The following is a 24,388-nucleotide window of genomic DNA, read 5'->3' as shown; positions in this document are numbered from 1 at the left end:
AGCAGTTTGAGCAGCGAACAGCAGGAGTCTGAAACACCGAGTGCCTGAGAGTTTGTAGCTTCTGTTACAGCTTGCAGTAATGAGTCGCCTGGCAGAGCGCTGCTGCTGCTTTGGCTGGGAAAGTTGTCCTGTCTTGCTAAATCGATGTGGTGCAATCAGTAGCAACGCAGCAGAGGTGTTTTTTACGATGTCTGGATAGTGTGCAGCCCTAAACACAGTGTTTTAGAGCGACTGGGCCTCAGAAACATGACTATAAATAATGCATACAGTGCCGTTATCTGTCGGAGGATTACAGCAGGGGCGAAAAACAAATGTACGAGGCAACAACGGGAGAGAAAATCCAACCCGCTGAGTGAAAGTCAAGAACTTGGGGAAAATAGACTCAGTCTGAGAGAAAGCATTAACCCACTGGGTAAAAACATATCGAAAGACGTCCAATGGAGACGTCTTCTCAACGTTCACTAATGATCCAAGTGACAGGGTTCGAAATTCAACTTTTTACCTCAGTCACAGACGTCTAAAGAACTTCTTGTGGATCAAAATTAAGTTTTTATGACGGCCAAAGTTTAGCTACAGGATGGATTCAAACCCAGAACATCAGCCTCAGGAGTCTGCATTTTACCAGAGGAGCTTATATACCATGTTAACCTTGAAATATGAGCCTACCTGATGAAGGCCGGATTTAATAAAGCTGTGGATTGGTCGTCCTGGTAAAGTACATGCCTCATACAGGCTGCGTAAGTTGATGCTCCGGGTTTGAATCCATCCTGTAGCTTTTGCTGCAAGAATTCAAATTTGGCCGTCATAAAAACTCACAAGGATTTCTTTAGACGTCTGTGACTGAAGTTGAAAAGATGTCTTTGACAACCTTGATTTTGAACCCTGTGAGGACGTCACATGGACATCAATGGTGGACGTTGGTTGGTCAACAAAAGATGTCACAAAATCTTCCATGCTGGCTCTCTACTGGAAGTCTTTTAAACGTTGGATATGTTTTCTGCTCAGTGGGAAGTGAGTTGTGTTCTTGTCTCTTTAGCAGCCAAAGTATTTAATGAGTTTGGAGGAGCTGTTGAACAAAATGCATCAGTGGTTCCTCAACTTTTTCTGGCTTTCCCCCACCATCAGAAGCTAAAACAGGTCCTGCCCCTGACCTCACAATCTTTAATAAATCAATTAAAGGGGAAGCAACTAATATAAAAGAATGTATTTTCTGTATATAAATCAGATTTATTCAACTTAGCTCAACGCTCCCCCACTTTTCTACATCAGACAAAGTTTAAATGCTCGTGAACGTTGTTCTTTTTCTCTGGTTTTACTCGATTGATTTCACCAGTGCTTCTCATTCAGGAAAAATAACTTCTAAGTGGAATTCACTGTTAGTCGCTGTCAATAAAGAGCTTCAATACAGTCGACTCAACCCGTGTTCAGTAATTACCGTACAGCTGAGTCCATACGTTAGCAGCACTGACAGCTCATTACCCTGCAGCACCATTCATGAATATGGGGGTGGGGGGGGGCAATTTAGCCTCTACGCAGCAGTGAATTGGATTGTAAGTACAGTGGGCTCATGATTGAATACCTATAATCAGGTAGTACGATGTGATCTGGACGTAGGTATCAATACTGCGATCGTTACTGCTGGTGCCGTATAGGAAGTATACATGGCGTGACAGACAACAGCCTGCAGCTGGTTGTAAGAGCACAGGGTGTAAGTGGAGTCATATTAGAGATCATAATTAACATTCAGGCGTGAGAGGTCAGATTCACTTAAAGGACAAGTTCACCCAAAAATGAAAAGCAAAGCAGGGTGGCAGCAAACAACAGGTGTAGATGAGGACTTGGCTCAACGCAGCTCGTCTGGTGTAATCCAAGCTTCTGGAAGCCCAAAGGTCCCAACTAGATGTGAAGACACATTATTTACAACCTTTTTAAAGCTGAAATCTTCAATGTGAGTGCTAAGCTAAAAGCGTTAGCGTGCACCATGTCTAAAGTGGGTGCACAAGCTTTAAATCAATTTGGGATCTCGAGGCTTCCAGAGATTTGGATTATGAGCTGTATGGGTCATCTTATGATATTTTTATTGTTTAAAACAAGTCCCCATCAAGGTTCATACAGTTATTTAGGAGAACGCTGCAACGCTGTTTTGCTGTGAAGCTCCAGAAATGTTTTGTGGACTTCGAACCTTCACCTGACTTTCCATCAGCATGTGGGGGAGGAGATCATGACTGAATTTTCATTTTTAGGTGAATACTTTCACCTCAGCAAATGAAGGTTAACGTGAACGCTACAGCTCTGAGCGCGAGGTCACATATGCCAATTGTTTGTAAAAATGTCCGAGACCTTTTCATTCATCGTCTTCTTTCCATCAAGTGTCTCCGGCGGCTGAGCGGTTACGTTACATCCTGAGCGAAGACGACGACATGCCCACGCCGACGCTCTTCACCGAGATGGACACTCTGCAGCGAGAAGGAGACGAGCTGGAGTGGAAGGAGTCCGCCAGGTGAAGGCCGCACTCACACTCACAGACACACAGGCTCATATATCTGCTCCACAAACGATTCAGCCTTTTGACCCATTAATTTGACCCATAGGTGTGCAGCTCGTAACATTAACGACGGCTGCGTTCCATTTAGAGGATGATTTAACACAGGGGAGCTCCACCTGTATTATTCCTGCAAAAAAATGTATGAAGCAGATATAAAATGAAGCACGATTTTAAAGCTGATTCAATTTGTTGTTGCTGTGATGTTTATCAGTTTGAGAACTAGAAGTCGATCCAAGGACGACTCAGAAAATGGTGTCTTTGTACAGCTAATTAACTCTGTCAGCTTTCTAATGCACAGCCCACTCAACATGTCAAGCTGATATAAATGCAGAATCAACCCTCCGACTGAAAAGATTTACAAGTTTTTGCTGTTGGGAAAATGTATTTCTGTGATTCAACACTGTTATTCTGAATGGACAAGCTCAAAAGAAATCTCTCCAGTTGTGTGTTCCTCACCTGTTCCTCTCTCTGTCCTTTTGCTGCCTTCAGGTGGGTGAAGTTTGAGGAGAAGGTGGAGGAGGGAGGAGAAAGATGGAGTAAACCGCACGTGTCCACGCTGTCCCTGCACAGTCTGTTTGAGCTCAGGACGTGTCTCCAGACGGGAACGGTGCTACTGGACCTGGAGGGCTACTCGCTGCCTCAGATCGTTGGTGAGATGTTGAAGATGTTGTTCATTTTCATGCCGTCACTGTTACAATCAGCTCTGTTACATATTCAGCCACTGTGCAGTAACGTTAGCTTGTAGTGTTAGCGAGCAAACCAAACTCCTCTCTTGTTTCGTGACGTATTTCACAAGAAGTTGTTTTCTAGAAGTTTAGCTCCCTTAAAAACAAATATTTTTGTGAACGTCACACTCAGTCATGGCACACATGTACCTCAGATTAACCATAATTTGATTTAGCCTTGGTGTAACACATAGGAAGCACTTGCAGTGAAAAGAGTTTGGTCTTTCAGGCTGCTAACGAGCAGACCGTGAACTTTGACGAGTTTTGGCAGAAAACGAGAAAACAACCTCGTCCCGCCGACAGTACATCATGTTTGAACTCTGCTCTCACCATCCTGCTGGCTGAGAAAGTTTCTGTGTATCGCCTGTTAAGAAGTCGGAGAGAAACAAAAGATTACTTAAATTGCAAAACCAACATTATAAGTTACTCATTACCACAAAAAAAAAAAAAAACGAATCTCTAACTCTGTTTTTTAGTATTCATGCAGACCCCTCCACTCTCATCTAGACAAAAACACAAAATACACAAAACATTATCTGCACACAGCTTCAGTTAAGATGCTTTCTCATTTCTTTCCCCACTCACACTTCTGCATCAGGTAAAACTTTAATACTTTATGTATATTCCTTCACCATAATAACCTGCGTTAGCCCTCTCTGCTGTTACGTGTTGAACCATCTACAAAGAGTGACACAACTGCCAGTTTATGCTTCTCCCACTTTCCCCCCACACTACTCAGCACATGCCAGAACGGAAGCTGCACACGCGTTCGTATAGACTATCAATACGTCAATCGATAGAGCAGAATCGATCGCAGCAGTTACAGTGGTTCCCAGCTCTGTATAGCACATTGCAGTTTGTATATACGTGAACACACATTGATGTTGTTGGTTATTATCTTACTTCAATTTCCCACAAGAGATCAGAAGAATAGGTTCAGTTTGTATGCTAGAAAATAGGTCACGTGTGGCTCAGTAGTTGAGGGTGTTACACGCACCTCTCATCTAGTAATGTTTCACCGTATTTATAATATATATATAAATGCTTCCCTTTCCAGACGACATCATTGAGAGACAGATAGAGGAGGGCATGATCTCTCCAGACCTACGAGAGAAGATCAGCTTTGTCCTGCTGAGGAAACATCGACACCAGACCAAGAAGCCGATCCACCGCTCGCTAGCCGACATCGGCAAATCCAGCTCCTCTGCCGGTGAGTGTCCTCTTCTGTGTAAGAGAATATGGGACCAATAAATCCTCTGGGATGAGACTTTACTGACCTCCAACACGGGCAAAGTAATAATTATCAGGTCAGTTATGGGACACTGATGCCTCTAAATGATATCTATGATTAATGATGCTGTATACAGTGTAGGAAGCATTTATTATGACATGCCATCACATGAAAACACACTCTGGGTCCGCTCTGATCCCGCATATAATTTTGTAGCCTGTGAGAAATTCATTCTGCTGTTTATTTGACTGACTTGGTAAATGAGTGAAGTCACAACGAGGCTCATATCCTCCACAGGGGATGTATTAATGTTTGATGAGTTAATTACCGCTGTAGCATTTCCTCATCTCATCCGGGCAGGGTGGCACACTGCTAGATAAATCATAAAGCGTCACCTCACCGACTCTGTTACTGTTTGTGTCTGTTTACCTCTTTTCTCTCGCCAGGTCGGAACGTCGGGCCGAGAGGTGCACCGGGTCCGGGGCCGGCGCCCAACTTCAACCGATCCACAGAGGACCTGAGGATGAAGCAGCAGCCTGCGCCCAACTATGGCCGCCTGCGTGAGTCTATCAGTGTCATGTCCGGTCGTTTTAGTTTCATTGTCTCTGTTTTCTTTTGCCTTTTTCTCCAGTCTTCTGTTTTCCCTCCTCTTCTCTTCACCAGCCTGATGTTCCCTCCACACCTGTCCTCCATCCCTCATTAGTCCTTCCCTCCTTCCAGTGTTTTTCTGGTGTTTTTCTGTTCATTCCCTTCGCTTGTGTTTCTCCGCCTCGCTCCACCTGCATCTGATCCCCTCGTTAGTTTAGTTTGTATTCAAGTCCAGTCATTGTCGAGTCGTCTGTTGAGTTTCCCTGGTCTTGCTGTCGTGTTGCCTAAAATTCATCCAACGATCTTTCTGCCTGCCATCGACTGCATTTAGGTCCATCTTTTTTTTTAAAGGTTTAACAATGTTTGTTCAAGTTCTGACCATTTTCACAATCATCATGAGTCTTATAGAAGATCCATTCTTTTAAGTAACCCGGTTTGGTTTTCGTTCACCCATCACCGGCGACGCCTTTGTTTCCCCGTGTTCCTGTGGTGAGTCCGCCACATTGCACAGGCGACCGATTCCTTTAAATGCAACAACCATATAAACACAGGCAAAATAGTCTGAATTGGCCAACCGTCAATTCCTTCCAACAACCGGACGCTAGCTCTTCGGTTCAGTTAGTTTTGCTCAGATCAATTACCCCTTTTCATCCAAGGCGGTTCAGGTGCTGGTTCGGAGCCAGTTCCTACTTTGGAACCAGAACTGAATCCCAGCCAGGTTCCTGAGCAGCACCAACACTTAGCTGATCTAGAACAAAGAGCTGCCTACATCAGGGACTGCTGATGGATGTTATCATGACCGAGGGCAAACTACGACTGCTCATTACCGCTGTTTTTAAAAACCAGAGCGACTGCAGTGTGTTCTGACTCATCCACGGGAAAATAAACAAAAGACTTTCACTATTTTCAAGAATCTAGACAAGTATCAGCCGACACAAACAAGCCCGAGGCTTTAAAGTCTACAAAATATGAACGTGCTCCCTCCCTGTTAGACAAAAACAACCTGTTAGACGTAAAAACTCATGAAAAAGTCGAGTACTTTGGTGTCAGTGTGATAAAACTGTGGCCTCAGGATTTTCCCGGAGCTTTCTAATCTCCAATGAGTCTCCACCTTTCGTCTTACTGCTTTACCTTGTTCTGTGTATTTATTCTAACTGTATATCTTCATTTGAACGGATCTACAGTGAACGTTCTTGTTGTGTTTGTACTGCAGGTCACGCCCAGAGTCGGAGTATGAACGATATCGCAGACACTCCGAGCACAGACCAGGTGATTCATTTCACTCTCCTGCTCGTCCCTTTGCACATTTAAAGCATCACTTACAGAGTGATGTTGAATGAAGGAATGACAAAGATCAGTTGGTAAAACAAACCCCAAAATCAACATTTCCTCAAAGCGAGTGCGTTTTATATTTGCGTTCGTCCCTCGAGTGTTAAAAAATGGCCGGATTGTTTTCCATTACTGGTGAGATTACCTACCGCATGTCTCAGTGAGGTGTTGTGTTGAACTGAATTAATGTTTTCGGTGGAGTGGTGAGTGCGTCATCAATCTTTTCATTACGATCGCAAGCGAAAGGTGACAGCTCGTGATAGAGGAAGCGTGCGAACACATAACTCACACCTGTTTTGTTGGGCCGATGCAATAATGCAGCTTAAACCCGGTGACGCATGCTCGAGCTGATGCAGAGAGGGAGCGTGCTGCCGCTGCTTGGATTAGGCTACTAGGATTTGAAACAGATCAGGTCAGGGATTAAGTGTCATTCACAGCGATGACGAATGTGCAAACAATAATGAATGAGTGTTTGTTCAGGAGCGTGCGATGTGGACTCTGAACTTTTATTTGTTGGTTAAACTGTGAGGACGGACGAGTTGTCCAGTTCCAAGTACCCCAGTTATGAGCGGTCGGCTGGATGTTCAGATTGTATTTACAGGCCTACAGTAGGTCACATGTAACAATGGACAAGTGATAGTTTGTTACTGTGTGTGTGTGTGTGTGTGTGTGTGTGTGTGTGTGTGTGTGTGTGTGTGTGTGTGTCTGGATCAATATCGAAAAAACAGGCCTCTCGTCGTCCTGTCCGCGTGCTCGGCCTCTCACATGTATCCACACAGATCGGGGCTGTGGGTGGATTGGCGAGGCTCTCTCTCTGTTATCGAGTGTTATTGTGCTGCCGTCCAATTTCCTGCCACACCTTTACATGCAATCAGACAGGTCAGGTTAGCTCGCCCGTCCCTCTTGCAGTGGCAGCTTAATGCTCATGGAATAAACAAAAAAACAACACACAAGGTTGTTATCTTGCAAACATCTGGTGCTGGAGACACAGCTGCTAACAAATGATTCGGAGGTGAAACTCTAATGATCCCTGTAGGGAGATGAGGCAGCAACAACTACCGGAAGTAGGAACATATGTGAGGCTGCAAACCAATTATTTTCTTGGTCGATCAATATGTCTTTTTCCATAAAATGTCTGTAAAAAGTGAGAAATTCCCATTATAACTTCGCAGCGCCTGAGGTAACGAGCGCTTACTGCGGCACATTTGATTTACTAACACGTTTAACACAGAACATAATTATACATTTCTGTATTATCTGAATAGTTTGTGATTAAATTTCATGTAAACATTAACAGAAACATGAACGCACCGAAGGCGATTGTGGGAAATGTCTCACCATGTTCCCTTTTTTTTCTTCCCCTCCATTTTCTACAGCTAAAAAATAAATTCATGAAGAAGATTCCCAGAGATGCGGAGGCGTCCAACGTCCTGGTGGGCGAAGTGGATTTCCTCAACAAACCCTTCGTAGCCTTCGTCCGCCTGGCTCAAGCCACGACGCTAGGAGGTCTGACCGAGGTCCCCGTTCCCACCAGGTGAAACAACTCTGCGAGGTCTTTCCTGCTTCTTCAGACAAACAAAGCCCCTCGCCATCGAAGCTCACATTTGTCTTATCACCACACAGATTCCTGTTTATTCTCTTGGGACCACAAGGAAAGGCCAAGTCCTATAACGAGATCGGTCGAGCCATAGCAACGCTCATGGTGGACGATGTAAGTGTCTGTCAGCGTGTTTATAAAAATGTGTCCTTGACGTTCCTTCGTTACAACACGTAGGAACACAAAGTGTCATCTGCTGTCGAGGCTGTGAGCTGGAAGCTAACACGTATGTGGCGTGTGGTTTTATCCTGCTGATCCACTGGGATCCCCCGCTGTTGAGTTTTAATTACATCTGGAAGTGATGCTGATTGTTAAGCATCAGTTGGGAGCAGGATTGCCGTTGGGATAATAAGTCACCCCCATGGTTTGCTAATGGGAGTGTTTTATTCTGGCTCCTGAGTGCAGTTTTTAGTTGTTTTAATTGCTTCCTAAGTCACTAAGCACAAAACCAACGGTGCCATTTTAATAGCAGTGGCGAGTAGCAAAGAAATAATAGGTTGTTACTGCAGATTGAACTCGGTTACATCCAGAGCAAGAGCCACAATCATGCATACAAATATTATATTCACCTGCCGGAAAGGTGTCTCCATGATAATGTGGCAATTTAATGGGAGATAAATCTTCTCCTGCCAGAGGTAGGTCAGATTCAAGAGCATATTTTCATAATTTGATGTTGTTGCACAGTTTTAAACGGTTATTTCTGTTTTTACATAACATCACAATGCACGTAGGTCCACGTAGGTGGACACCTACAGATTTCATTTTATAGCGAGGACCAGACTGAAATATCTCAGTAGCTGTCACCATGGTGCTCAGGGTGAATGCTAATGTCTCTGGCCTACTTCAACAGTATATTACAAATTACAGCCTAATTAGATGACAGAATAGCCTCGCCTACTCGCTCATCATTGTCTCTGCTGCCATCTCAATGGGATGGAGACGTCAGTGTAGCAACGTCTGGCTCCAAACTGGAGAACTTCAGTCTCACGTAGCTCATTTTTCATCATAAATGGCAATAACAGCGTAAATATGTTATTCAGGCAGCGTCGCAAAACGTTCGATTACGTTCTGACAGCAGCAGAACAGCTGATCCAAAGAATAATGTTTGAATTTACACACAAGCTGATTTAATATTTAAAGAAATCTCTCCTGCTCACTACGAGGCCTTGGAGTCGTTCAGTGTCACATACAGTTTGAGAAACACTTCATTTAAATCTGCTCTCGGACCTCTGGTGGTCTACAGACCTAAACTTTGAGAGAGGCTGGACTCAGGCCGTTAGCAAATTTGTTTAGCGTTTGACTCCAGTTCACCTCCGAGATTTTTTCTATTCCCCAAAACTTTACTGATGCTGCATAGCTGCGGTTGGCCTGTGTTTTGCAGCCTTGTGTTCAGATGTGCAAGTTTTTGACTCGTGATATCGTTAAGAGACTTCGGGGGACTTTAAGTATGATGTTTTTTACTTTGCCTGCTAGAGGAGAGTACTCAGTAGAGAAAGAGAGAGATATATGATGAAGGGAAACTTCTGTGCTGGAAACATTCGTTCATTTAACAGCTTTAGTCTGGAAATCTGCAGTTTCTGAACAGGCCGATGTTTTGGATGCTCTCTGGCTTTATTCTTGTGCTCACTTCACTACTGTTCCTGTCCACAGAGGTGTTGTTTTAATTAAATCACTCAACATATAGAAAGCACTTGCTGTGTTTAGATACAAACTTAGCATCAGGCTCCAACACATCCAGTTAAACTGTTTTGTGGGATCAATGAAGGCTCCACAGACGAAAAGGCCTGGACTTATATTTCTGCCTCCCCTCAGGTTGCAGAAGCTTCGCTCTGATCTTTAGTTCGTGATGTTTTTTCAGTTTACAGAACCGGCGCTGAGGGACGCATGCAGTTAACATTTATAAAACTAGACCTGGACCAATGCCCAAGTCATTGCCAATTAGAGTCAAGCCTTTGATTTATGTTTTCTCTACATTAAGCTCCCGTGCACGTGACTCACAGTGTTTCCAGGGCATGGTTAGTTACAGACTGACAGTATGTTTTTGAATGTAATCCAACTGGGGTCAAAAACGTCGATGAAGCTTCCACAATTTATGCTTAACAAGCCTCCGTGGACCTTCAAAAAGCACGAGAAATCCAAGTCGAGTCCTATCAGCGCTATCAGCGTGATATAAACTCTGTAATGTGCTCAAATCCCTCTCCCTTCATCTCTCTCTCTCCTCCCAGCTCTTCAGCGATGTGGCCTACAAGGCCAGAGATCGGGAGGACCTCATCGCGGGCATAGATGAGTTTTTGGATGAGGTGATCGTGCTTCCACCTGGAGAATGGGATCCCAAAATCCGCATTGAGCCTCCGAAGAAAGTCCCCTCGGCTGACAAAAGGTTGGAGTCTCACCATCCAGCTCAGAAATGCTCATTAAGCTCCTCTTTGTCTGGGGAACAATGAGCTAATATGCCTGTAATGTATGAAAGTTAAAGGTCCGGTGTGGAGGATTTAGGAAGATTTAGGGGCAGAAATCAAATATGAAATGGACAGAAACAGAACAGAAAGTGTGTAATAATGTTCATCACACTCACAGGGAAACTGTAAGAAGGATCAGCTCATCACAGGAACCTTTTTTAATGAGCATCTAAAGTTTAAAGGCCGACAGAGGCTTCACTTTCTCCGCAAACTTATTTCCCTCTCCGTCAGTCCCGTCATCCTCTGACGCTTGTATCAATCTTTTACTGAGAGTTTTATCTGCTGGTTTCAGCCTCACACTGAAACACAGAAGCAGCTTTGTTGAAATCTGTTTTAAGATCACAGCAGTGACACGAAAGGGACTCGACCTCTTTTTGCCATCAACAAACCCTCCAGTGAAGTGAATTTTCTGTACTCGAAAAATCTTTTATTCCTTCTGCGAGCCGGCTTTTTAAATTCTCTGTAGATGTTTTTTATTTATTTAAATTTTATTAAAGATGATCAAAATATTTATTAACATCTTCTGCTTTCCTTTAATTACACCAAAGTCCTTGACATATTTTATTTTGTTCTTATTTTATTTATTAATCATCTTTTCTTGTGCCTACGTGCTGCTGCATGTTTTGAGGCAAACTGTGAATAAACATCATCTGAATCTGAATCTGAAGCTGAAAAGAAGAACTGATGTGTTTTTGTGACCTTTTATCTGCAGAATGACCCGGTCCATGTTTCTACAGTTGCCCAGAAGGACCAAAATCATCATTTTATCAGTTTTTTCAAAGATCTGGACACTTATATAGTTTCCTGATTGAAACCCTGAGGTTCGACCTTGAGCTGAAGCTTGCAGTGGTGAAAAGCCTCTGAAACATTGTGGAGTAACACTTAAATACACACAAATTAATGAATCTATACCCCCGTACGCGTCTCTCCTGCAGGAAGTCGGTGTTTTCCTTAAACGAGCTGGGGCAGATGAACGGCACAGCCGGAGGAGGAGGAGGCCTGGCTCAGGACGAGGAGATGCCGGAGCAGCATGAGCTCGGAGAGGAGCTGGCCTTCACTGGACGGTAGGTAGTCCGGGGCCACATGGCAGAACTGTCGAGAGCGTTGGGTAAACTTAACCCGACTCGAGCCATACGGAGAGGGAATATGGAAATGAATTCATCAAAATTTGGCAAAACGGGGGGAAATTATTTGGGCTCAAATTCAACTCCCCAAAAGGTGCAGATGCTTTCTAATGAGCTGAGAATACAAAGGGTAATCTGGTCAAACTGGCAGCGTCGGCCGCCAGTTTCAGCAAATGTTCCCCCGTTTGTTTTGTTTTACGGCAGGAAATGAAGCGTAGAATAAGATTTAAAGTCAATCTTGATGCAGTCAGAGTTAGCAAAGTCTATTTCATTTGCACAGAGTCAGAACACGATGCAGAAAGGTAAAACTGACACTTTGGGACGGAGGCTGGCCCGTCCTTCAAACCCCACAGCTTTTAGTTTTTGACGAGTTAGAAATGAGACTTAAAAGTCAACTTTTCTTACGAACAGGACCTTTAAAACTTTTGAAAATGGAGATTTGAAAGTGACAAACACTGACCGCTGTGTCTCCAGATCTTTAAATCATTGTTAGAGTATTCAGTCCACTCATGGGAAATACACCGCTCTGTCTGTGCTTCACAGCTTCTGCGGTGGTTTGTTCCTGGACATAAAGCGGAAGCTGCCGTGGCTACCGAGCGATTTCTACGAGGGTTTCCACATTCAGTCCATCTCGGCCGTGCTCTTCATCTACTTGGGATGCATCACCAACGCCATCACCTTCGGCGGCCTGCTGGGAGACGCTACCGACAACTACCAGGTACGACAGAGTGACAGAACCAGGTCAACTCAGCTCCGCTGCTCTTTTCTGATCACACACAGAGCTGATCTCTATAATAACCTATTCAATTGATTACACGTGGCCTTTTAATGTGTTCCTGGTTAAGCAGGACGTGGCTTCTTCTGCAGTAATGAATAATGAAGGACCAGAGGCTTGTGTGATGCTCTGCAGGGAGAAGTTTCAGCTCATTCCACTGAGCAAAAATGTACAAAAGACGTCTTTTCAACATCTTTGACAGCGTTGAAAAGATGTTGAAAAGATGTTGAAAAGATGTTGAAAAGATGTTGAAAAGACTTCCTGTGGAGAGACAGAATGAGTTTGTTTGACGTCCTTGCAGGGTTCAAAAATAAAGTTTTTACTCTGTAATTTTATACTTCTTTTCAACTTCGCTTACAGACGTCTAAAGAGCTTCTTGAAGTTCAAAATGAAAGTTTTAATGACGGCCAGATTTTCCTTCATGCAGCTAAAAACTGCAGGGTGGATTTGAACCCCTGGTCTCGACCTCAGTATGAGGCGTATACTTCATCCTTATTAAATAGCATGATTGGTAATCGAACCTTGGATTATCAGCTAGATGAAGGCTGGATGACCAAAACATGCCATTAAATAAAGCTGATGATTAGCTCTCCTGGTGAGGTGCGTGCCTCATGCAGCGCGTAAATCCACCCTGTAGTTTTTGCTGCTTGAAGTAAAATCTGGCCGTCATTAAAACTTTAATTTTGAACCACAAAAAGTTCATTAGACGTTTGTAAGTGAAGTTGAAAAAGTGTCTAAAGTGAAATGAAAATAAAAAACGTTGAACCCTGTAAGGACGTCACCTGGACATCAACAGTGAACGTTAAAAAGACGTCAAAAAAACTTTCATTCTCGAGGCAAAAAAAACCTAACAAGCTAATCAACTGCTAGCTCTAGCTTCATATTTATTGTACGGTACAACACAATGATGCATTTTAGTTATTCACACATGATCCTGGATGTTTGTATCAGAGCTGCCACGTCACATTCACATCTAACATCTAACATGGCCGTGTCAGTCAATATGAAGTGATTATGAACACGGGCACGTAGCAGCAGTAGATTAAAATCAACTTGTCAGCCCGGGAACATCAAGTGTAATTTGTGTGTCACATTTATCAGGTTAGATGAGATATATTTACCTAAGCACAGCCGGTTCGTCTTCCCAGTGATACCGTTTTCCTGTTTTTAATTTGTTTATCCTGATATGAATAATATCTACTTCAGCTTGTCAATCATCCGAATGTGTTTCCATCGAAGGACAGCTGAGAGAAAAACTACAAGGCATCGTCATTAATTTCATTTTACTGCTCGGTCATGCCGCAGTGATGTCACAGACCGTCCAGGATGAACTTTTCTGACCACAGAGTGTCTGGCTTCATGAATAAGTCTCAGGTCCTTGTGGTTTTACATCAGATCAGGTCTCTGAGTGGCTGCTGGACAAATCTGGCCGGTCTTCACCCACTTTAAAATGGGTCACACTCTATTATATTTATTTACTCTATTTATCTTTTTATAGCTCTATAACTTCGACAGATCATCCTTACAAAAGCAAAAATGTTCTGCCAGTTCTCGAGTCATAAACACATGAGAGAAATTAATTTGGATCAGAAGTTCTGACTTTATTTGTCCCTCCGGGCTTCCGTAGATCTCCTTCACTCTATTTGTGCTTCAGTAACTTTGCACCAACACAAACAGTTACACACTCACACACACACACACACACACAGGAGTTGTTTCAGAGAAGTGCTTCGCCTGACGCTCGTTCGCTCCGTCAGGTTAAAACACTCGACCTTTACACGCTCCACTGTTGTGTCGTCATGCTTCTCTTCCCACATCTCATCTGAAGTTTGATCGTCGCGGCTGCACTTTAATTTCCCACCAGCTCCCTCTGAGAGCCTCTCGTCCTCCTCCTCAACATGTTTCTGTGTCTCATCTCCTAACAGGGTGTGATGGAGAGTTTCCTGGGCACGGCTCTGGCCGGCTCCGTCTTCTGCCTCTTCAGCGGGCAGCCCCTCATCATCCTCAGCTCCACTGGACCCATCCTCATCTTTGAAAAGCTCCTGTTTGAATTCAGCAAGTGAGTCCGCACCAGACGGACTGCAGTGTGAACACTGTAGACGACCTCTTTAATGTCAATTAGAGGATTTATTTGATAATCCCATTATGGAGAAAAACACAGCTGACTCTCCTGCTCTAACTCCTCTTCATGACTCTCAGCATTATTTGCATTCAACTCCAGTCGAGAGCGAAGAGATTTGATTTAAAATGCTGCTCGTGTCGCAGCTTTCAGAGTCGATCCTCCCTCCAGGCTGAAGTTTAAAGCACAGCCGCTGATGGCGTGAATCGCTGGATGAACAAAAAAGGGTTGATTTCGCATTAATTTGCTGACTTCTTCATCCAGATAAAAACAGTGAAAAGTCTAATTAGGCTCTGATATTTGATCTCAAGCCCATCAAAAGACAAAACTTTGAAGTTCACAGAAGACAAATGAAGACGTTTCTCTTTATTCTCATTTTAATTAGTCAGAGGTCGAACTTCTGAAATCTCCTGACCTCGTCTGTATCTTCATTTCATAAATATGCAGCGCTGCGTATGTTTGTGTTCATTTTATAATTGAACACCACTATCGATGCATTAATTACGCCTCTCTCTCTCCCACAGGAGCAACGGTATAGACTACATGGAGCTGCGTCTGTGGATCGGCATGCACTCCTGCCTGCAGTGCTTCATCCTGGTGGCCACGGACGCCAGCTACATCATCAAGTACATGACGCGCTTCACCGAGGAGGGCTTCTCCAGCCTCATCTCCTTCATCTTCATCTCCGACGCCATCAAGAAGATGGTGGGCTCCTTCAAGTATTACCCCATCAACACCGACTTCAAGCCCGACTATGTGACCGCCTACAAGTGCGAGTGCCTGGCCCCCGACCCGAGTGAGTTCACCCCTTGGCTCAGGGAGGTACAGGTGGGGGGACGATCCACGAGGAAAGGCTCTGTGTGGGATCAGTAGACTCACTCCTCAGGCATCTGTGCTTTTTATGTCATTAGGGTAGTAAGTAAGATGAATATCTGATGTTATCATGATGTATGAGAGGTTTTCAAGTCTCTGCACTGTCTTAAGATGAATGAAAATCATCGGCATCCTACATGTCAATACAAAACCCCAGTTTCTGTGACGGTTTGTCAGACGTAATTTATCGTTACGTAACAAAACTCACCACGTCGTAACTGTGTTATGTCTTGAAAACTTGTATATTAAAGTGAGTCAAAGTTTGCACACAACTCAGAACAATGATGCCGAGCTATGCAACGTGAACCAGAGATAATTACACTGACCGAGCAGCTAAATCTCTTTCGAAATGGGCTGAGATATAACTGAGCAAGCCTGTTTATATCAGTATTCAACAATCCAGCTCCATCCTCATTTTTCTTCGTAGCTTCCTCCGTCAACACCCTCTTCAGTCTCTTCAATCCCAATGAAGAGACACCGGTCCTCCCTGTGACATTAAAATGATTTTGCAGCTGTTATTTTAAAGATAAAATAAAGTAAAATAATTTGTTTTCACATCATAGCAACAGTCACACAATCATCTTTAGTTACGTACATACTTTTTCCAGTTTTTTACAATGGAGAATTGAAAAGACGAACATAAAACATGGGGTTTTAGATTAATGAATAAAAATACAACTTTTAAAGAGTTGAATAAACACATTCAAACAAAAGAGGGTGTTGTGGGGACATTTTTCTCCTCCTCCTTCTTAATTTATTTTCCTGAAGCCTTGTTGAAAAGGTCTTTACATTACAAGGATTTCATAAATGATAAAGTACCGGCTCTCTGAGGAAATTAACTGCTACACTTAGTTTTCCAAATAAGTGTTTCGTTCTAATATTCTAATAAAGTTCATCCCACTTAAATATAATTGTCGTCCCAATTATAGTCATTGCATTTACTTTAGTAAAGACAAGTGGTAGTGGTTGACCTCCTTGGAGCCACAGTCCCTCCAGCAGCTGTATTTTGAGTTTGTACTTTTATGTGTTTGCTTTTTTAAATCACACCCTTAATTGGCTATCGGCTGATATTAGTTCAGATGGAAACAGTTGTACCAGAACATAGTTTGTGCCCTAGGCAGCACGGACAAGTTGATTTTTTACTCTTTAAAATGAACCGCTCAGTGCGAGTCACGATCACCTCGTCTTCACACTGTCGATCATCACATTTCATTCCCACGTGTTCACCGATCAGTTTCCGAGCCTTGTGGAAGTGACTTTGCAGTAATAATCCGTGCAGACATTGATTTCTGTAACTGATTTGTCTCTTGTTTGTTTTTGCCATGCACAAAACAATATGGCTGCCATCTCTTGCAAGTGAGTACCTCTTGTGTTTGTCTGCATGGGACCTCTGTGAGAGAGAGTGCTCTCTGCAACGTCCGGCAGCTGGATTCTCATTATGTTTTTTTGCGTTTCTTTCTTCCCTTCTGTCTTCCTCCTCACACTCTTTTCATTTTCTGTCTCATTGCCTCCCTCGTCTCTCTGCCCGTCTCCGTCCCGTCTCATGAACAGTGGCTGCAATGATCTTCAATGGTTTAGTTCCAATGCCAGATAACAGCTCTAGTGTCTCTGGGGTAAGTGCTTGTTTTCATTTCCAATTTGTATTTTGGTTGATTGCTGAGTGTTTTATAGAGTCGGTCACATTTCAGCTTGAATGAATGAATGATTAAATAAATGTGTGTAAAAACCCAACTAACTCTGTCTGACGAAGAAGTTGCTTTCCTCTTTCTCTCCTTTGTCTATCACCGTCCATCCCATCATCATCGTCCTCTCTCACTGTCCTCCGTGGATTTTTCTAACTTCACATCCGTGCTGACGATTCTGTCTGTGTTTTTACATTTTTTTTTCCTCCGTGTCTTTCGTCAAAACACTTCACTCTTCCTCTCTCCTGTCTCCCCCCCAACACTGCCACCCACCATCCCAGTTGAATGTGACAGCTCTGGACTGGAGCCAGCTGAGCAAGAAGGAGTGTCTGAAGTACGGAGGCTCTCTGGTGGGAAAGTCCTGCAAGTACGTCCCCGACCTGGCCCTCATGTCCTTCATCCTCTTCTTCGGCACATACTCCATGACCGTCTCGCTCAAGAAGTTCAAGTTCAGCCGCTACTTCCCCACCAAGGTGACGGATCTATTTATTTTGTCAGACAGACAAAAAGCTGAACCTTTTCTTTCTCCAGACACAAGGATGATGTGAAGTGAAGCCAGACACAGCTCAGACTTTTAAGTTTTTATGATTTGCCTCCTGTTAGACCTCGTCTCTGTTTTCAGTCTGGCAAAAAGAAATGTGTTTTTTTCTCATAGAAATGGTTTTTGTTTGTCTCAGTTGAGGAAACTCATCAGCGACTTCTCCATCTTCATGTCCATCATGACGTTCGTGGGGCTCGATATGCTGATGGGACTCAAGACGCCCAAACTCATCGTCCCCACAGAGTTTAAGGTACGGCAAGTTTTCATTCGCTTCTTTTAATTTGTCTTTCCCAGACTCGATCTACCAATGCTTTAAAGGAGCAGTTTCAAATTTTGGGAAACGTTTTGTGACCGTTTTGCGACACCGCCTGCAAAACATATTTACGATTTATATCAGAAACGGTCAGCCGTTGAGCGCTATGTGACACTAAAATCCTCCAGTTTGGAGCCGGACGCTGCTTCACTGACGTCTCCATCCAGTTAAGATGGCAACAGAGACGATGACGAGTGAGTCGGCGAGGCTATTTTGCCGGACCGTCATCTAATTAGGCTGTAACTTGTAGGCCGAAAAAAGTTTGAGAATCACTGATGTAGACTGAAACCACTCTCATGTTTGTCCATGAAATATGAAGCTGGAGACAGGAGACAGCTAGCTTAACTTAGCATAGCACAAACACAGGAAACAGCTCACCCTGGCTCTGTCCAAACGACAAACGAGTCTCTAGCTGGTGGTTTTAATCGGGGACTGCTGCACAATTTCTTGCCACTTCCTGGACTCTTGGAGTCTGTAGATGTGGAGCTGCCAGTGTCCTGCTGCTTCCTGGCTGTGGGCTCGCACTGAATCGTCAGACATGAGAGTGGCATCTATCTTTATAAAAATGTCCGTGTACTTCTGTGGAAGTGAAATGCTCAGTTGTTGTGGAAATTAAATCTCCCACCAGCCGACTCGGCCGGAACGTGGCTGGCTGGTGATGCCGTTTGGTAAGAACCCGTGGTGGGTCTACGTGGCCAGCTTCGTCCCCGCCCTCCTGGTCACGATCCTCATCTTCATGGACCAGCAGATCAGCGCCGTCATCGTTAACCGCAAGGAGAACAAACTTAAGGTCGGTGTCAGAGTAACCTCATCCCAGCTTCATGAGGTCTGATTGTGCTGATTAAAAATTGATCCGTGTGTGGTTTCCCCCTGGCAGAAAGGATGTGGCTACCATCTGGATCTGTTCTGGGTGGGCGTCCTGATGGCCGCCTGCTCATTCATGGGCCTCCCCTGGTACGTCGCCGCCACCGTCATCTCCATCGCCCACATCGATTCGCTGAAGATGGAGAGCGAGTCGAGCGCTCCCGGAGAGCAGCCTCAGTTCCTCGGGGTCAGGTCGGTCCACAGTCGAATAAAAAAGTCAGAAGACAGAAATGAGAAAGAAAGCTGTAACTTAATCCTCAATCTTCAGGCTGCCGCTGGCAATATCAGCGAACCTTACTCGGTCCTTTGAAGAGGAAATAGAGAGAAGCCTTGTGAAATTGACCCTTGTGTTGTAATCAATGTTTCCTATACAGAGAACAAAGAATGACAGGCATTTTGGTGTTTGCTCTCACCGGCGTCTCCATCTTCCTCGCTCCAATCCTTAAGGTACGATGTACACTGCAGATGAATCATTGTGTTTGTGTTGTGGCTGTTTGTCCAGCATCAGATATACGTGACTCTGCTCTGTGTGCTGCTTCCTGTTGCTTATAATCAGGACAGAAACATCTGCAGGTTACTGAGAGCATTTAACCCTGAACAGTGGCGTTTAGAGGTCTAGTGTTCAAGCTGATCCTCTATTTTATTAAATCCACTACCTGACAAAAGAGCCACCATGGAAATCGTTCAATAATCAATAAATAAATCGCTAAGTAGCATGCGCAGCCATAGATACACCACATTTCTATATCTGTGTGCACATCAGGTGCAATATCTTACTACAAAACATTCAAAAATTAACTAAAATGTGAACTGAATGTGAAGAAACATCACTTTTGACGTCTTTGTACTGTGTTGAAGAGATATCCGCTGAAGTTAGCATGCTAACCAGCTAGCCTCTGGCTTGAAACTAGGGGTGTAGACACCAACGGTCCCCTGGTAGGCCAGTTTGCTGCACAGCTAACTGAGCTAACACGCTAACAGCATCTACAGTCATCGATGTATATGTGTATGTCGATTCTTACGTATTATTGCCTAATTATTTACTTAATATCGGACATTTATGGGCTCCGTACACGTCCTCCTGTATTGTTGGCAGTCTATCAACACTCTGTGACGAACGTTACAACACATTTTCTTCCTGCTCCCTGCAGTTCATCCCCATGCCCGTGCTGTACGGCGTCTTCCTCTACATGGGCGTCGCTTCCCTCAGTGGGATCCAGGTACGCTTGTGTGCCAGCTGTTGCTGTCGTGTATCGTAATAAATTGATTTTTTTTTTGTAGCTGGACATCTTACTTATTGCATTTGGAGCAGGTGGGAAGTGGCTTATTCAAAGCTGCCAAGCAGGCAGGCAGGAAGACGAGCTCCCCAAAGTGTCCATACGGACCGCAGAGAAAACAGAATTACACGGTGAATTAAAACTCTGGGGGATTTTGTTAGAAGCTCCCAAATTATGTGGAATGAAGAAAACAATCAGACCGGTTGCTGCACCTGTGGACGGCTGCACTGAGTGTGTCAGCGTAGGTTTCTGATGGCCAGGTGTCTCATTATAACAACCGATATCTACAGAAACAATTACAACCACAGATGCATTTAGACGAGTTGAAACACCTACAGCCAGGTGCTCCTGGGTAACTTCCTGTCAGCTCGCTGCACAGTGAGAGCTGAGCTGTAACGCATATAAATCCCTGCAAATGATGTGGGATTAAATATTCATATAGGTCTGCATGTATTTAACCTGTGCCACTCAAAACTTCCTTCATTTTCCCCCATTTTTCTCATCGTCCTGCTCAGTTCTGGGACAGGATTAAACTGTACATGATGCCGTCCAAGCACCAGCCCGACTTCTCCTACCTCCGTCACGTCCCGCTGAGGAAGGTTCACCTGTTCACGCTGGTCCAGATCATGTGTCTGGCCGTGCTCTGGATCCTGAAATCCACATTCTTGGCCATCATCTTCCCCGTCATGGTATGTGACAAAATGTTAATGCATCTTAACTCGTTGTGTCGTGGCTGGAGGAAGAGATTGAACCCTTTTTAACACAAGGTTTTAACTTGCGTTCTACATGATCAGATGATCTGATGTAATTTGGTAGCATGAAGCATGAAATCGGGCTTTACCCGGGCATCCAGGATGCTTTGAAGATGTTCCAGCAATCATTATTTTAGAGATCTAACCAATACCCATACCAAAATTGTTTGTTAGGATGAAAAGAGTTTCAAAGAGGGTAAATATCGAGTTCCCTGTGTGTGTACCGGTGATTCATGTTAATGTCATGTACAAATGCCAAACAGCTTAATCCTTTTCGGACCACATCTGGGATGTGAGATGAATGTTAATGGGAGTCAAAACAAGGCCTGTATCTGTGTGTTGAAACCTTCATCAGATCCTGGGTCTGATGGTGGTCCGAAAGATGCTGGACATGGTGTTCTCCCAGCACGACCTGGCCTGGCTGGACGACCTGCTGCCTGAGAAAGAGAAGAAGAAGAAGGAGGACGATAAGAAGAAGGGCAAGGAGAAGGAGAAGGAGAAGAAGAAGCCCAAACAAGACGACAGCGAGGAAGAGGTGAGAGCCCTCGAGCTTCTGCTGCCCCCTGCTGGAGGGATGGGTCATGACACAAGTTTTCTGATGATCTGTGTGTGTGTGTGTGTGTAATCATGTGTGTGTGTGTGTGTGTGTGTGTCTTCTTGCAGGACAAGCCCCACGCCTACTCCAACCACTCACCCAGCTCAGAGTCAGACTTGGATCGCAGGTACTGTGTCCTCAAACTGCACATCCCCTACAAAGACCTCATGTATCCTGATGTTGTACAGTCTCAGTGGGGAGCATACTGCGAGGCTGCTGCCACGCACAGTGCTCTGTAACACACACACACACACACACACACACACACACACACACACACACACACACACACTCTATGCAGTTCAAAACTATTGAGATTGAGCAGGGCCGATGAAACGCCACAGCAGCCGACAGCACAGAGCCGAAGTCGCGCCCGGTCCACAGGACCGTATTTCAGAAAATACTTTGTATGGTAGTGAATAATGTTTGATGATGTGAAGTCTCAGTTTGTCTTCAAACTAATGAAATATCAGACTGTGAAAATCCGTCATTATAAAGACGACACAGCCAACAGTGTCGTTAGTGACGTCGTCTCGTTAAACGCTCACCAAAACCTGTAACTGCAGTTGTCAATATGAGCAGATTTATTGTGATATTCATCTTTTTTAATACTTTTTTCTGTGCCAAGATGGTGGCCATGTTGGTGTTGAACGAGACGATGAAGTTCACTGAGCGCTTTAACACAAAACTACATGATATTTAACTTAAATCACGACAAACTGAGACTTTATCGACTTGGACAATTAGCTTTTAAACTGACAAACATCAAATGTTTCACAATTCAAACAGGATCAAACAATTACTCGTCTCTCTCCATTCACTACCAAATCATTAACTGTGAGGGTTTAACAGGAGTGGAGGTGATGGGATTTTGTTTGTGGTGCTCACAGAAGTTAAACAATAATTTTAATGAATAAGTTAACAAGTTAGAATCCACTACAGGTAAGTTGTATAGATATATTTTGTAATTTTGTTGAACTGGCTCTTTAAAAATATGGCCAAAACTCTACATCCTGTAACAACAGCTAATCAGAAGCCTCAGATAGTTTAAAAAGATCACACGCTAACTTTAACCCGTTATTTCAATTTGACATCTGACACAGTAGCATGAAACCAGCCACTTATTACGCTCTGCTGCTGCTTTATATTCCCATTCTTCTAATATTTTTCCAAAGTATTTGCTCTCTTGTGTTCGTGGTGTTCACTTCTTCGTTGCTTCTTCTTTATTCCTTCATTCATTCCCACAAACTTAGAAACAAATGTAAATTATAAACACTTGTGGGAGGATTCACACGTAACATCGTCCTCATAGTTTCCGCTTCCTCTCGTGTTTTGGGCTCAGTCTCCTCTCCATGCACTTTAAGGCAATGCAGATCATTGTAATGTCATGAACTGTATAATCCTGCTGCTACTCTTCACTGTGTTCATGTGTTAAAAATGTCTCGCTGCGCTGAATATTGTAACTCCTCATTGATGTGTGCTTGTTAGTGTTGAGATATTCTGAACAGCAGCGACTGTGAGGTGAGGGCTGATGACCTGCATAGTTGTGCTCTGTGTGTCAAAGCCGTCAGTCAGGTTTCTTTGTTAGAATAAAACATGTGGAATTGAAATAGATGAATAAATATAATGTGTGATATATTAATATGTTGTATATGTAGCCCCCCCTCCGTGTAGAGGATTTATTGTCAGGCCAGTTCTTTCTCGTATAATCATCCACATGCAACAAGCATCATTGTTTTGGTTGTTTCTTTTTCCTCCGTATGTTAAATCTCTTGTGATTCTCACACCTGCACGTCAACTTGTAGCCTCACCTGGAGCCGCAGCAGTGAAAATGTTTTTGCATTGCAAGTGCAGCTGATGAGGCTATTTCTGGTGACCTTTGCTCAACATGCTGAACATTCAAACACAGATACTTTGTATTCTTTTCATTTGTGGGAGAATGACAATTTCAAAATTGCCCATCATGTCTGCATTGCTTTGAAAGAGGCATGGTTTGGAATTGACTTTTGTTTATTGATTTAATATGAATTTTGTTTTGTGAGATGTTGTCGAGCTTCAACACATTGAATGCATTTTTCACCAAACCATCCAAAAAGTTTGAGAACAAATGATGTTGCAACATGTCGGGTGCAGGATTGATTACTGATTTGCAAAGTGTAGCTGGATGCAAAACTAAAAGCGTAGTTTAATTTGTGGACGACTGAAAAATTATTTGTTTATTCTATAAAATGAAGATATTAATGCAAAGTCAAGGTGCTGAAGGTTGCATTTTCCTATTACACGTCCTCAGTTTACTTTTCAGCACTCTTTATAGTTTCAAAGAAATAAAACATAGTTCGACCTGTGCCGCCACTAAAACTATATATAGGAGGTAGCTTGATCTCTGATTTCAATTTGTGTTAAACGGGCCACAACATGAAACCTTCCCTGCTTCGAAGGTTTCTATCCCGTCACCCGGTCTTGACCATCAGGCATCGTTGCCTCAGACGCCCCCTCAGCAGCTCACCTCACTCATCACTGACACGAGCTGCTGTTGTGTCCGGCTGAGGTCACGATGCCACGTGGTCGAGCTCCTCCTCCCTGCAGCCCCTCAGTGTTTTTTGGCCGTGGGTGTGTATGGTAACCAGAAACTTGCCCCTTCCTTAGTATCACCCTCCACCTGAAGATCTCCTGCCCGTCGTCTCCGGCCATGCCTATGGGCCGAGGGATGGCCTGCCCCGTGCCCCAGGTCAAGATCGAGATGGAGTCGGACTACGACTCGGACCTCGACCCCCACCGGCCTCGGGACATGAGCAGCGAGACCACGTTATAAAAGCTGACGAAGCTCGATGTCTTGTTGACAGAACAACACACACAGCGAGGTGTGGGCGAACTGCTCGATGCAGCCGGTGCTGAGCCACGGACAGTTCAAGGTGGCACAGACTGACAGCTGTGAACAAACGGATACACTAACAGACTGGCTGAAACTGGACTGATCCAAGCGACGGAGACGTTTATGT

The 24,388-nt window shown here is 44.0% G+C and overlaps 1 protein-coding gene across 1 annotated transcript; it reads left to right on the top strand.

Annotated features, from left to right (window-relative positions):
* The first annotated feature begins 2,432 nt into the window (after positions 1-2,432).
* slc4a5a (solute carrier family 4 member 5a) lies at positions 2,433-24,214 on the top strand. The gene is made up of 23 exons (XM_073465942.1): positions 2,433-2,500; positions 3,035-3,195; positions 4,328-4,496; positions 4,967-5,061; positions 6,303-6,358; positions 7,795-7,952; positions 8,042-8,129; positions 10,241-10,395; positions 11,410-11,538; positions 12,142-12,316; positions 14,299-14,432; positions 15,017-15,288; positions 16,944-16,978; positions 17,329-17,520; positions 17,725-17,838; positions 18,530-18,691; positions 18,779-18,957; positions 19,140-19,212; positions 19,917-19,985; positions 20,558-20,731; positions 21,150-21,329; positions 21,458-21,516; positions 24,036-24,214. Exons 1-23 carry the CDS (start codon positions 2,448-2,450, stop codon positions 24,199-24,201), a joined length of 3,048 nt encoding a protein of 1,015 aa, XP_073322043.1. The 5' UTR covers positions 2,433-2,447; the 3' UTR covers positions 24,202-24,214.
* The last annotated feature ends 174 nt before the right edge of the window (positions 24,215-24,388 follow it).

Source organism: Pagrus major, chromosome 5 (genome assembly GCF_040436345.1).
Source record: "Pagrus major chromosome 5, Pma_NU_1.0".
In the NCBI taxonomy this organism is placed as follows: Eukaryota; Metazoa; Chordata; class Actinopteri; order Spariformes; family Sparidae; genus Pagrus; species Pagrus major.
This window is presented reverse-complemented; position numbering and strand designations above follow the sequence as displayed.